This window comes from Aplysia californica, unplaced genomic scaffold (assembly GCF_000002075.1).
Source record: "Aplysia californica isolate F4 #8 unplaced genomic scaffold, AplCal3.0 scaffold00099, whole genome shotgun sequence".
NCBI lineage: Eukaryota > Metazoa > Mollusca > Gastropoda > Aplysiida > Aplysiidae > Aplysia > Aplysia californica.
The window spans coordinates 1529027-1544638 of NW_004797369.1; the positions used below are offsets into that span (position 1 = coordinate 1529027).

At 40.0% G+C, this 15612-nt stretch overlaps 1 protein-coding gene across 2 annotated transcripts in view; it reads right to left on the bottom strand.

The window, feature by feature from the left end:
- LOC101856643 (vacuolar protein sorting-associated protein 72 homolog) overlaps positions 1-15534 on the bottom strand; it is a 16888-nt gene extending 1354 nt beyond the window's left edge. Inside the window, exons 1-8 of one of the 2 annotated variants that reach the window (XM_005095275.3) lie at positions 15186-15534; positions 9733-9864; positions 8200-8358; positions 6330-6435; positions 5457-5651; positions 4653-4800; positions 3522-3626; positions 1767-1842 (exon numbers count right to left, since the gene is read on the bottom strand). In XM_005095275.3, coding sequence (XP_005095332.1) covers positions 1767-1842; positions 3522-3626; positions 4653-4800; positions 5457-5651; positions 6330-6435; positions 8200-8358; positions 9733-9846 — 903 coding nt within the window. In that variant the 5' untranslated portion in view covers positions 9847-9864; positions 15186-15534. Of the gene's footprint in view, positions 1-1766; positions 1843-3521; positions 3627-4652; positions 4801-5456; positions 5652-6329; positions 6436-8199; positions 8359-9732; positions 9865-14668; positions 14778-15185 lie in introns of those variants that run through there. The other variant, XM_035968950.1, reaches the window with a different exon arrangement.
- Positions 15535-15612: the final 78 nt, after the last annotated feature.

A 15612-nucleotide genomic window follows, 5' to 3' on the forward strand; every position in this document is an offset into this window, starting at 1 on the left:
GCGCCATCTGAAGCAAAGAGCATACTTCCTGCGGACACTTTTTTGGCTGAGTGGCCCATCTTGTTATTCACTATCTTTGTTGTCAGTCGAGCTTCACATACTTCAACACTGATAGTCAGCTCCCTGGAAATCAAGCTACCTCACACACCCGTCCTTTTTTTTTTTTTTAAGAAACTGACTGCGTCAACCAAAGCAATCCATTTCCACTGACTTTGCCACAAACTAAAAAGATTTTTTTTGTAAAGGAAAGCATTTTATGCCTCCATCAACACAATTTAGATCATTAATGATGTTTAGGAAGTGGGCAAGGCCAACCCAGAGAGGGATACGATGTCCCAGCAGAGAGACCGAGTTACTCAATAAAAAGTCTCCTTACTCGGGAATTGAATTCCAGTTTCCAGCATGCAACAGTGAAGTGCCTATCCAACTACACAACAGACAACAGATATTTTTCTTTCTTTTTTTTAGTAAGCGTTTTACGGCACTTGCAATACATTACATCATATCAGTGCCAAAGATTAGAGGTATTACAAGAGAGTAACTAACACAAAAATGGAGGAGGATAAGAACGATAGATATTTCATGGAAAGGAAAGAGCAAACCACACCAGAGCACCCACCAATCACATCAAAGACAACGGTCTAAAAGAATAGAGGCACCAATGACTGCACGGTACAAGCAGTTTCAGTCTCAAAGAGCATCTTCCACAACACACAAACAAAATCTGAGATGTCATCGTTACAGGCATTGATAAAAACTTGTCATTTCATTTCTAAAATATAAATCCTCTTAGAAAAAATTTTGTTCTAGCTCTTTGTCTACCAGATACATCCCTCCCTAAATAAAATATTAAATGCCAAAGACATCACTACCAAAAATGTGGATGATTTTTGTTTTAGTATCTCAAATAGAGACCTGAACTATCTCATAGCGTTCTATCTTTGGTATCTTTGACTTGGGAAATACCAACAACTTTGAAAAAAGAGATCACATCAAGAGAACAAGTCACTTGTCACTTAATGCTGGGGAAAAGCAAGACAAACAGAGAGGAACGATTTTTTTTTTAAATAGTAGAGGGTTTTACGGCGCTCGCAACTGCATAAGGTCATATGAGCGCCAAGGGGTGGGTGTCAAAAGAGAAGTCTTTACAGGGAATCGGACTTAGACTGCTCACCTCTCTAGCTTCAACAGCACAAGGTCTGCTTCGACCATCAAGGCACTCCGGAAATAGCAGGTCACAAGAGAGTGACAAACATACAAAAGAAATAGAGGAAAATGACAATAGTAAGGATCAGGAAAGAAAAAGCAGCAGTTCCCTGTTGTAGATCAGGCATAGTTAAGAGCGTGACATGAGTCAGCCCATTTACAATTCTACTATGCTTGAACGAGAAATGTCCTCCCTTTGGGAATGGCCTAAAGACACTTCAGTCAGTGGCACTGCCCCAGGGGGTGAGAGAAACGATTGAGGGGAAAGAAGAGACGTTGGACCTATCAGTGGCATCCTTCAACTACCTATGTTAACAGAGAGGACAAGTCACGCGAACAAAGTAGACCTGTTTCAAGGCTCATCACTTACCTGAGTTTAGTTTTAGTAGAGGTTTTACGGCACTCGCAACCGCATAAGGTCATATGAGCGCCAGAAGATTAGAGGTGTTACACGAGAGTAACAAGCATAAAAAAGAAGAAGTGGAGATAAGGACGATAGAAGTTTGATAGGAAAGAAGGAGCAAACCACCCCAGAGCACCCGCAAACCATCCATTCTCACCTGAGTGATCGGGTCGAAGTACTTTGCTGGCAGTTTGGTCACAGCACACATAGTCTTGGAGGGCGGCTTGCATTTTCTGTGAATAGATTGTAAATGCTCTTAGCTCTGTCGATACCAAGCAGTGCTATGATGCAGATGATCCTGGTTTGATCTCCATAGTGGCATTTTTTAACTTAAATCAGATGTTGAGTTTTTAAGAGTGTTTTATGAACCCCACAGAACAGTTAAGACCACTTAGGAGGCAGGCTTCTGACCCTGCCTGTCGAGGCCAACCCAGACTGAGAGGGATACAATATCCCAGCAGGAAGACAGAGATACTGGGCATTCGATAAAAATTTTCTCCCCACTCTGGAATCAAACTCAGGCCTTCTGCATGCAACAGCAAAGCGCCTAACCACTACACAACCGATGTCAGTAGAGATGGACATTACATACGGAGGCTCCGTCCCTAAAATAACTGCACAGTACTGAAAGAGGTAATAAGCAAAGTTGCAATTTATGAAAAATCAATACTGAATGATGAAAATTTTTGTGAAGAATACAACAATAACAAAACTGAGCCTCTATCAAATATATTCATAAAACTAGCATTCACAGGACTGTAAACAATATGAAAAATGAACATCAAGTACAAGTTCAGGATCAAATATGGCTACACAAAATCACCTAAACCCATGTAATTCCGAAAACGTTCAGAATATGATACTTTTTTCTTTTTATTCCCTCCCCCACCCCAGTGTCCAAACGCCTTCACTAGGTTAAAAACATGGCCAACAATGTTAGAAGTTTTATTTCAATAAGTTTTAAAGTTACGATCAAAAGGATAGTAGATGATGACGCAAGTGAGGGGTACTGTCCACGTCACTTGTAGCCAAGTCGGTTGTAAAGATCTTCGGACGTAGCGATCTTTTTCCGTGGAACAGGCACCGATGTAACACAAACTCAATAAAATTGAAACGGTTGTACCGAATTTACTACATCCATCGCGACAGCTGTAGGGATGTGTATTCTTATCCCCGGCCCAAATAGTTTATAGTAAAAATATAACTGTTTTAATAAAGTTTTCTGCATGTAATTTTGACCTAGCACTGATGAACCCGATGATGTTTTGTAAAGTAAAGCACATTCACACAATAGTACGAGGTATCAGACACTTAGCCAACAATCTCCCTCATGATACTATTGATAACCTTACATGATAAGCGCCGAAGCGAACACGAAACTGCCTCTCTCTCACTTCGCCTAACGCAGTATCTATCCACAGACCTCTCCGATGGAGATGGACCAATCAAAAGGCTTCTTGCCTCTAGACCAAGTAAACAAAATGTTGGGGGTTACAGGCCCCCTGTTTTAGTTTTAAAGCATTATTTGATATTTTGCAGTTAAGTTTGAAATTTTCTTGAAAATAATTATTGCTTTGCGACATTTTTAGTGGCTATATCTGTGATCTGCAGCAAATAACACGCAGTTTGACCCCCCCCTAAAGCAGTACATCTGTGTGCGGGAGTACGTCTCCGAATAGTTCCTGGGTGCTCGCCGGAGACGTCCCCGAATATCTTCCGCCTCGCCAAGCGCCATGAGGGACAACTACAAGTGAGACTGAGTACTGGGATTATTTCCCTTGAATTTTTCTTCCAACGGCTTTTGCGAACTTCGGACGTTGCGATCTTTTTTCTGACCCCCTAACGACATCGCTACAAGCGTAGTCGACTGTAGATAGAACAATCTCTCACCACTAACATAGACAGAACTTACTCTTGCGAGAAAACTTCTTTGAAGGTCGTTTCATCCGTGAAGGTGATGAACGTCCTCTCACACTTCTCATCCACCGTCAAGTCGGGCTTCTTCGTCTCTGCCACACTTAATAATAATGATAATAATAATAATAATAATAATAATAAATAAATAAATAGCATTTGTATAGCGCATATCCCCGCTCAACAGCAGGCTCTATGCACTTTACACTATATTATTACCCCAGCAGACCATAGAACACTCCGACACATTCTCAGCTTCCCGGGAAGCATACAGTGCAAGCAGCTGATTAAGCGCTCAAACACTAACAAACTGACAAGATCTTTCGCTGTCTATATACACTTCAAAATATTAAAAGGGAAAATTTATTATAAGACACATTGTGGAACATTCTGTAACTTTTAGACAATAAGGTCAATCAACATTACTAAAACTAGTAAAACTGAAACTTTGCGGTCCTCTCTTTCATTTTCAAAGCCCCTTATCTTCGTGCGCTTTTTTTTTGGGGGGGGGGGGGGGGGGGGGGAAGCATTTACACAATTTTAGATGGGTTAGTTGGTTGGCTTCAAGCCTGCCTTTCAGGCCCAACCCAGACTGAGTGGGAAACAACATGTCAGCAGAAAAACAGAGATACTCCACAAAAAAATTCCCCGAACATGAATCGAACTTGGATCTTCTGTATGCTACGGCAAAGCCAGTAACTGTACAGCACAGACACCAGTCCATTACCATAACCAAATAAGAAAAAGGCTAAATACTTTTCCATTCATACAGAGTGACCTCTACAAGATTCATTCCGAAGCAAACATTGAAACTTCACAACTCATGTAAAATATGTTTAAGCATTCAAAATATACCGAACCATGTCTTTGTTGGGAAATAGATTAAGATAACTTATCCCCTTTCTGAAGTACTGCAAGAAATGTGGCTTTTGTCCTGAGCTAGGTGCTTCGATTGAATCTGTAAGAATGCTCTGAATTTTCCTTCCCAAGAGTGAACCTTTTTCTTATATGTTCCAATTTTCTAGTCAACGTTTTCTTTACTGCAAAAATAAAACTTCCCACTGTTAACAGTTCTTTTTCTTAAAAACAAAACGGGGGGGGAAATTTCCTTTTAAAAAGCTCAACTCACTCCTCAGAGTCAACGTCCACGTCCGGTTCATACGGCAACTCATCAATCAGAGGCATCGTCAGGGAGTGGTATCTGATAATGGGACCCTGGTATGCCTGCTTCACAACACGGGCCCGCTTCTTCTCCAGTTCAAGCTTCTGATAGTTCTCTAGAAGTGAGATAAACATATATTTTACGACTGAAGCACACAATTCTGGGCAGCAAAAATGTAGGTACTTATTTCATGAGGTAAATCAATTATGTCTGATGTTCCATCCATCTGTTCAAATGAAAATTTTATCATAGTATCCAAAAATCGTGCATTTGTAGCTTTTCCTCTTGCACACACAGTAACAGAATGCTGGATAACATGAAGCAAAAGGAAAGACATAACTTGAAAAATCCACAGAAATTCCAAGTAAAAGCTCACATAATGCTAAGAAGAATAAAGAATTCTTCTACAATCCAAAATATATATATACAGCCGGGCACGATAACCCAAATATGTCAGATATTGACAAATGAGTTTGACAAATCCATAATTTAAGTTAACCAATAAAGAAAAAAATGTCAATATCAATCAGGGCATGGCAATTGTACAAACTATCCGCAACCTCGTGTGCGTGTGCGTGTGCGTGTGCGTGTGTGTGTGTGCACGCATGCACGCTTGTGAATATTGCTTGTACATGCATTCATGTGAAGCGCCTAGAGCTGTGTTCACATGGGAGTGGGCGCTATAGATATGATCTACATTATTGTTATTATTATCATGTCCACATGACATAACTACAACTTAACAAATTCCCACCAGAACTGTGGCCATACCTAAGCTTTTCATGTTCTGAATCTCTGTAACTTTTGCCTCTTCCAGGAGCTCCTCTTGCGTCATGCGCCGGATACTGGCCACATTCTTCTTGGCTGCCATGTCTTTCAGCATCTTGTCCTTCTGAAGGTCCAGTTTTTGTCGGGATAGAGCTGCTTCAGACTTCAAGGCAGTCGAGCGACGCACAGATTTTCTCTCTGCAGTTGAAAAAAATAATGCAAGAAATAACTACATGGATTTTTTTTACATAACTGCAAATGCAGAGACACAGTAACAACCAGATGAAATAGAATATTGAAAGTGGAATGCAGAATGTAGTGTACTTTCTACTTAATTGGAAAAATATTGAAAAAAAAAACAACCCACAAAAAACCCTCTCTAGCTTTATTATTCACTTTTTTAGTTATAAACCTTCCTGGAATCTTTATAAGGAATGATGCTAAGCTAACAAACATAGAAAACGATGTGAAATACAAAAAGATCTTCATATGTTTCAAATTTAGTCACCAGTTGAACGATTCACTAATTTGAATAGGCATTGTCTGTGTGGGGAGCACACTCCCTGTTGCCTTCTTTTCTATACTCGTTTTATTGGCACTTGTCTGCATTTGCATCAGGACAAGCCCAGTTAACCACATTTTTACTTCATTTTTTTAAAGCAAAATTTTTTTTTTAATCTCCACAAGTAACCATGTTTTTCTTTCGCGCTTTGAGTAAGAGTTTTCCAAAATCTCCAAAAGTTAATCCTATTTTTTTAAATTTTTTTTTAGTACGAATTTTCCAGAATCTCCAGAAGTTGTCACAAATATCGTGGATTCAAAGTAAGGGTTGAGACACATTCACAAAGTACATATAAACAAAAGGATCTAGCAAACCTGGAGAAACATAAATCTGTACAGTGGAAGGAACTTCTTTGGGCTTTTCCTTCTTTGCCTTCTTTACAGGAGGCTTCTTCTCTGGTGCTTTGTCTCCTTTAGGATCCTTCATCCAACAACAAAAATGCACAAATGGTCACAAAAATAGGAGATGTTAAACATATATATAAACAAAATTCTGTTGGCACAAACATCTCCATCACATTTTAGAAATAACCACACATTATTTAGACCTTAAAATGTACACAAAAGTAGCTCTCAGTATTCTTAAGAACACAGCCAGATGGTCATGATTTTGAATTTAAGAGTTTATCATATAGTAGGCTTGTATCACTTTCTACAAAAGACTCCAGAATTGAGCAAATGGTTTCCTATTTTTAAAAAAAAATTTTTTTTTTTAAATGTAAGCATCCCTTGTTCAGTACTGGTTCAAAAGGCACTGATAAAAGCAAACGGCATTCCCCAAAGCCTACCTGACTTATTGCAGTCTATGTATAAAATACTCCAGAATTGAGCCACTGAGCTCCTCAAAATTACAAAGTCATATCTGCTCAGTATCTAGTTTTGGGGAATTTGATGTCAAATTTTAAAAGTTTCAAATCATGTCAAGCTTTTTGGAATACAATTCTTGGAATACCTCGATAACGACTCGCAATATTCTTACGATTTTGACTGAGCAGACAGAGCATTTGTTTTCTGACCTCACGGTATCAGTAACTCAAAACGTTTCCAATTCCACTTTTTGCAGGACAAGATAAGCACATTCAGACAAATCAGGGGTATTATTGGGTCTTTTTTCTTCTGTCATAAAAGGGGTTTGAACAAACCAAAACAGATCTGAAACCCGAGTTGTTGTTTTTCTTTTTTCACTAGTTATTCAGAAGAATTTTTATTCTCATTTTTTTAAACAAAGCTTTTGCCTAAATAGAGCTAAATGGTCCATCATAAACTATAAAGGAAAGAGACACATACACACACACATCCATAGACCATACACATATTATTATAATGATTATAATAGCAACAAAAATAATAATAATAATATACATCTCAGAACCTGGTCAGTATAAGACAGAAAAACCGGGTTCATAAGCAGATTTCAATGAGCACAATTTTGCCCCTACCAAATAGCTTCCCTTGTTCATTCTAAGATTGAATTATGATCTGTTGGCAATACTGACACCCAAGGAAAGATAGAGAGGTTTTCTTTCATTTAAAAAATCAAATATAATGTATGTGTTCACGCCTAAGTGGTCTGCGTTGTCTTGAGGAAGGTGAAAATCTGAGGTTTGAGAGGGAAGCTTTACAACCCATTATTGTCACAACGATTTTATTGCATGTTAAAACTATCAATCAACATCAGTCCCAATGCTTCTTACGTGGTGAGAAAGAATGTCCATGAATGGGCGATCTTTTATAAGACATTCCGACTCTGTGACTATGAGAGAGGAACAAGTGATTGGATCAATAGAAAACCCCTTCCACCGACTGACCTGCTCTGCTGAGCTCATATGCTTGCCTAAAAATAGTTTCTGTGAAAGTGAACATTTGGTGTGTAGATTTCATTGCATACGTATGTCGATGCTGGCTCCATGTAAGAATATGATTAAATAGAAGAAAGCATAACGAGAAAAACTGGTCTTGTTGAGGGGAAACAGGCAAAAACTACAGAATCATAAAGTGTAATATTTCTAAAATTTACCATGAACAGTATCCTTACTTCTTCTCTTTCCCAATAATAAGGACAATATATTTACTGATAAAGACATTTGCAACCAAAAGAGGTAATGCAGGTCCACTTGACAAGTAACAAAGGATGTACTTTAAAGACAACAACCAAAAAGTTAATTTTAAAAATATAATAGTAAACCTTGTAAGCTTTTGTAACGACTCCTTTTCTCTTCCTCTTTGGCTTGTCATCACCATCATCATCACTTTTGACCTCATCATTTTCATCTATGCTGAAGTCAGAGTCAATGACATCATCTGAGTCAGACTGTGAGGAATTATAGTCTCTGTCCTCCTCTTCCTGTTTTGTAAAGAGAAAGTACAAACAAAGGATTAGTATTCAAATATGAAAGCTTGCAACTGATGTGAAATTGTAAAACACAATGTGAAAATGTGAAGAAGCAGTTAACCAACTTTAAATAGAAACAACCAATCAGCAGTGGATGTCTGGGGATACACACTTGCATTTTACAGACAAGCACAAAATACTCATAATACTGTCGAAATTGTCTGAGACAGCCACCCATTGTCTTGGAGAACAATGGCCACCTTAGACATATCTATTATTAGATGGATGTCTTACATAGTGTCATTATAATGTAAAATACACGCAAGGGGGAAAACGGGAAATGACTGTTTGTACAAATGACTGTCTTATAGGTGGCCAATTGAGCAGGTTCATTTTTTCATTATAGTAGAGGGTTTTACGGCGCTCGCAACTGCATAAGGTCATATGAGTGCCAAGGGGCGGGTGTCAACAGAGAAGTCTTTCCAGGGAATCAGACTTATTTTGCTCACCTCTCTAGCTTCAACAGCACAAGGTCTGCTTCGACTATCAAGGCACCCCGGAAATAGCAGGTCACAAGAGAGTGACAAATATACAAAAGAAGTAGAGGAAAAAGGACAATAGTAAGGATTAGGAAAGAAAAAGCAGCAGTTCCCTGTTGTAGATCAGGCACAGTTATGAGCTTGACACGAGTCAGCCCATTTACAATTCTACTATGCATGAACGAGAAATGTCCCCCCTTTGGGAATGGCCTAAAGACACTTCAGTCAGTGGCACTGCCCCAGGGGATGAGCAGGTTCGATGGCATTTACTTTATAAAGTCTGTGGACCCATGACATGTTTGTGTGAGAAGAACAGGATGACAAACTGATCCTGACACAACAAATTAGATTTTCTCACATAGAGCTATACTGCAAAGTGATTGAGAGCAAAACTTGTAGAGCTGCGAAGTACCATGCCCACGCGAAATATGTCAAGCCGCACACACAAATTATTGTTGACTTGAACGGTCATGCAAGAGTCAGTATACAGAGCTTGTAAATACTTGTGAATCCAACATAACTCAGACAGATAAAGATACACTCCCAAATACATGGATGTCTGTAACATACTAAGAAAAAGTTGTTGTTGTTTTTTATATTGTAAATCTTCCGGAAAGAACCCAACTTATGAATCACTATTGCGGTATGTTTTCCCCCTTAAAACGAAATTATATATTTTCTCAAGCTGTTCATAAAGATACAATTTATATAATAACATACTATAGACAGTTCTGTATCTCATTATCCAAGGAAAACAAAAAATAAAAACATTTCTCTAGCAAAATATTAGAGAGGCACTGGTTTTCTTTTCATGGTCAAAGAATACAAATATAAACTGGAATTATACCTCATCGAAACCCCCATAAGTAGTCTTGTAAAACTCGTCCTCGTCCTCTGCCTCCAACAACTTTGACATCTTGTTGCCAGCTGTGGCACGTTTTTCCCTCTGTGAGGCCAACATGGTTCTTGTTAACGTACACTGTGAACAAAGCAAAGCATTAGGGACATTATCAGTGTACAGCCGAATAGTCGATGAGAAAAGTTGTCAATTTAGATGGATGTCTTTGGCAGTGTCTTTATGTGGTGATTGACTTGAACGAGCGGTTGTTACAGCAAGTTTGATTAATAAAAAAGTATTGGATTTATGTTTAGGGAGTGTCTACGTACACAGTAACCGGGCAAGTATTCTCAGTCTACGTACACAGTAACCGGAAGGTCAACCCTCATTCTACACAGAAGTATCGTATTGTGCGACTCGCTGTGTTGTGTGTGCACTGTGCGAACTCAAACTCTGACATTCTCCAATAGTGTATTGTATTGTGTGAGGCCACGTTGTTTGACAATGGCCATTTCAGCGGCCTTTTTTTCTCTATCCAAGTTGATAGTCATAGACAACTTGTGTAGATCTAGATGCACGACAACTCCATCTGACCCCATGGTCAAGGTCAAGGTCAAAGATGACCTTCAAAGCTTCAGGATTAAAATACATGCGTTGTCAGTAAGGCACCTTTTGGTTTCGTCTCAAATACAAATACTTTAGGTACTGCAGACTAAAAATTTATTAAAAACTCAGGCCTTTTTTTTTTGCAGTAAAGTTTGTCAGGCTAGCTATCATTATTAAATACCGTTTTTTAAATATGGCTAGCCATCATTATTAAATACGGCTAGCCCAGCCGTCTAGCCGTCATTAAGTATGGCTAGCCTGCCAGTCTAGCCGTACTTAAGTACCGGTAGCCTCTTCGAATCATGAATTCCTAAGGTTGTCGAGAAACAAATCATTAAAAGCAACAGCAAACAAGATTCGATGAACAGATGGGCCTTGGGAAAGACAGGCAGAGCAGTTTTCAAACATATGACTACGACAAAACGAAATGACAATATCAACCACCTACAGAGAAAGAAACAGACCACGATCTTCCGCCTAAGAAAAGAACATATTATACAGCTCAACTTTCACTTGAACAGAATAAAACCAGAACTTCTCCCAATGTGCCCTTTGTGTGACTATGCATATGAGATAGTGGAACATCACCTTATCCATTGTACAGCCTTAAATGACATCAGAGCTACACTCCTCCCTCCGAGACCTAACTTTGACAACACACTCTACAGAACATTACAGCAACTGCAGCAAACCTGCACTTTTCACTATCACTACATGGCATTGGACAGAAGGGCGAGAGCCCAGACGTTGCAGGATCGATAACAACAACAACAACAAGGTTGTCGAGACGTCTATAGGCAAAAGTTGTAGCTTTCTAATCATAATGTGTTAGGAACATATGAATAAGTTCTAACCCCCTCTCTTAATTAAGTTGATAAGTCATAAAAAGAGTAGTTACACATTCCGGGGTTCGAAATGAAATAGTACAGATCTAGGTCAATTTCCGAATGTATTGGCATTGCACTCAAATTCTTCTTTTTACCTGCACAATGGTATTCAAAATTATAAACTTATTTTTATCAGGTAATATCATTTTGCATATATTCAAGCTCATTTGAAAGATTTTGTACAGTAAAATGGAAGTCTTGTTTCCTGGCTATCCTTTCGAGCTCCTCATGTCTAAGAGGGTCAATTTGTTCTCTACTAATTTCATTTGACGCCTAAGCCTACGCTTCGGGCTTCGTGTAGAACCAACACAGGCGATTCTAAAAGTAGGCCACAAACGCACACAAACTCAAGCAGAAATTCTTTTTATATCTGCGAACATAAATCAGGGGGACAGAGGTGAGGGACAGAGAGAGCCCCCACACACACACAGACAGACAGAGAGGCATGCGTAGGCTAAGCAGAAGTTCACGAACGCAGAACACTGAGCACAAGGCACACATAGGTTAGATCTACTCTCCAATGCAAAAGAGCTCCAACTTACACGGTGGCTGGCATCAATTGCCACCGCATCACTCGGTGGCAATTGACACTACATTTTTACTTTCACTCCCGAACATAGATGCACTGCTTTGGGGGTCAAACTACAGTACTACACTGTTTACTGTAGACCACACATAAAGCCACTAAAATTGTCGCAAATCCATTATTTTCAAGAAAATTTCAAACCTAACTGTAAAATATCAAATTACGGGTTAAAACAGAGGGCTGTAACCCCCCAGATTTTCTGGCGCTCCTGTACAATTGCGGTCCCGTTTGGGGATGGAAGTGACTATTCTCACCCGGGGTGAGAATAGAAATACGATCGACCTCTCACCCCGGGTGAGACTTGCCACCGTAGGCTATTCTCCCCCGGTGTGAAACAAGACCTGTTTTTCCTAATTTCGGAATACTCTCTATCGATGTGGATGATCAAATGGATAAAGGCAAAGAAAAGATTACGTTATAGCACAAAAGTAAGCTAATTTGATCGTCCACAAAGATGCTATGGCTATTTCACTTTTCGAATCGAGCCGAACTACGGGGTCGCCATTTTGTTTTGCCCGGAAGTTCTCGCAAGATCTACTCCTCCCCTCTTCTCTCTCTCTTGTCTCTTTCTGAATACTGTCTATCGGTGTGGACGATCAAATTGACCAAAACAAAGTAAAAAAATGATGTTAAAACACGTAAAAGTAAATTAATTTGGTCGTCTACAAAGATGCTACGGCTATTTAACTTTTCAAATCGAGCCGAACTACGCGGGTCGCCATTTTGTTTTGCCCGGAAGTTCTCGCGCTATTCCTCTCTCTCTCTCCCTCTCTCCACTGCCCACAGACAAAATTGTACGCTTTTAGTAGGCTAACAGTAGTAATGGAATGTTTGTTCACGGCACAGAATTCTACAATTTTTCTGTTTTCACAGTGTAGAATTCTGTGGTTTAGGATGAACGCAAAATTGGTTAGCTTAGATCTAGATCTAGATCTAGGCTATAAATAACAGTGAATGGACACCGGGTGAGAATAGCCAAAAGACTTGCCTGCGCTATTCTCACCCGAGGTGAGAATAGAGTCCGAATATGAAAAAATGTTATTCGGACACGGGTCTGGGAAAAAAGGAAGTGTCTTCGTTCTATAGATCTAACGTTCAGTGCTTCCAATTTTCCGCCATTTTTTAGTTTCCCCCACACCTTATCTGCCGATCCGATGCCTGCGGCCTCATTGATATGCCCCCCACCCCCCCATGTTTCCCACTTTCTTTGTTGTAGAAAAAGGTAAAATTGAAGATTAGCAGATCACCTGGCACCTGCATGTTATGAGCTGTGCAAAAAAAAAAAGACAGATTCGTTCAAATACACAAGCCTGTGTCATCTCGATTGTTTACCAAGAAAAAGTTGTGTTGCTGTGTAGAGCCGAGCACAGAGCAACTTTTGATTCCATAGACCAGCGCACAATTTATTACGTAGATCTGCGTCAAGACTAGCTTATTATTGTAATAATGATCAGTTGCCGTGGAGGGGGGGGGGGGGGAACTGACGCGTATGCGACGTTCAACGCCCGGACCGATAGTGCCCCCTTCCCCGACACGCACACACAGCCACACGTGTGCAGGCCGCCCATCCGACCCCGACACACGCTAACGAGCCATCTTTAATTGCTTCTGATGACCTCTTGACAAATAAACATTTATTAGAAGCCCTATAACTTTTCAGGCCGGCCTCAAATTCATCATAAGATAAAAACTCGGCTCTAGCACAATTTAACGCCATTTTCATACCTGCCAACATTGCATGGGCCAAAATCTGTAGTTGGACGAAAATTTTTGTCCAAAAATCTGTAGTTGACCGAAAAAATCTGTAGTAGGCTATATTACCTCTTGTCGCATACTTAATTTGGGACCCTTATTAATATTTTATTTTGACCCACATCAAATATGCATGATTGCGTTTGCGACTTCAAACAAATGTAGAAAATGACAAAGAAAAAATGACAAATATGAAAGCTACCAGAGGCATTTACCCTATTAGTAGTTGGTGCAGTTCCTGTCCTATTCATATCTGCACGAACACACACACAAATGAAACCAAAAAACCACAACCCTCCCCCCCAAAAATAAAAAAAAACAGAAGCAAAGATGAAGAAAAGGTGGGCCTTGGATGACTTAGGCCTAGCCTTGGCCTTTTGTCTTTGCAGAGTTTACAAGGAAAGAGTATGACGGACCCCGAGTCCACACAAGGCCTGCACCAACACGCGTTTTGCAGAGAGTTTTCTAGATCTAGAGGTAATCAAAAATTTAGAATACTAAAATTAGCTTCCAAGTTCAGTTTTTGTCCCCTGGCCTGGTGTTGCCTTCACCCCCCCCCCCCCTCCCCCGAGTGTATCTTTTAAAAAAATAATCCTCCCCCATTCCGGAGTCCTATACTACGCAGCGCTCAGACTTTGAATGAACTTTGGTGACCCCTACAAGTGCTGGTGCTCACAATGTGATGGAACGCGCAAGTTCATTGACCGGTCACAATGGCGAACCCGACAAGACCCTTGTACTATAACTTTCTTTTCTTTTCTTTTTTTTTCACAAGTGACAGCACAGGACAAATATTGATTTATTTTCAAGGCGACACAGCGTTTGCCATGCACAGCCTGCATGTTGTTACAATTAATGTTGCGTTATCAACAGCTGTTAGTACCAGCAAATTTCTGGGTGGTAACGAAAGTGAAAGTATATCTTGATTATCCCGATCAAACGTCGGTATCACACCCGCTTGCCACCATAGCCGCCTGTCTGCATGAAGAAACATACTCTCAAGGGAGCCGAATGAATCACAATCGCGACCGGCAAAAATGAACTTTCGGACGTTATCGGATTTGGTTTTCAAATATCTGATAACTTTCTCAAAGTCCCAAGGCCTGGCAGTCACCCTGCTGAATCCCGATGTCGGTGGCTTCATCTCAAAATCGGTGGATCGGTAGTTTGACCCAAAAGTCGGTGATCTACCGATTTTTTCTGTAGGGTTGGCAGGTATACATTTTGCCCGAAGTGATCCCAGTCTCTACCCAGCCTGAGGCAAGTCACCAGTGAGGCAGGACAGGAAGCCGGAGTCACGAGTCACAGGAATTCGGAAGTGATGTCATGCTGGACAAGAATCAGAGTCCGAATAACATTTTTTCATATTCGGACTCGAGTCCGAATAGTCACTTCGGTTAATCGTTTGGGGATACTAGTTTTGACCCCACCGACGATTACTTCTGCTTCTAAACGATTACTTTTTTGCCCATGTCGATATGGAGAGATAGCCTATCAAATCTAATAGCAAAACATCAAATCATGGTCGGATTCAGGGGCGAAAGCCTTTGCCTTTCTGAACAACGCTCCATCTGAACAAACCCTTAGTAAGACGGGCGGGTTTTTATAAATTACATTTTGTCAGTACTTACGTTCTCCCAAAGTAGACTGATCTTCAGTTTTCACACCACAGTGCTAACGACGGTGAAGACTGATTTTGAGTTTAGGAGTTGAAATAATAAGGACGCCAAATCTAAATCTCCCTCTTGGAATAATTTCGTCTTTCGTTTCAATTTAGTCCCGTGATTTCAGTTTTTAGAAACCAGCCAGCTTTGCCTGAGAAGGCAGGCTTTGCCGAAGCTAATATTATATTATTTATAATATATTGAAGATCTGTGGATCATTTTACAGAGTTTGAGTTCTTTATCATATATACATTTATCAAATACAGTGTATTCATCCTAACAAATAACATGTGTAATAATTTGAAATATCAATTTCGGTGTCTAAAATTGAAATAAATCCATGCATAGAGCATCGAGGCATGGTGACTTCGAAATTTACAATAACCACAATTTG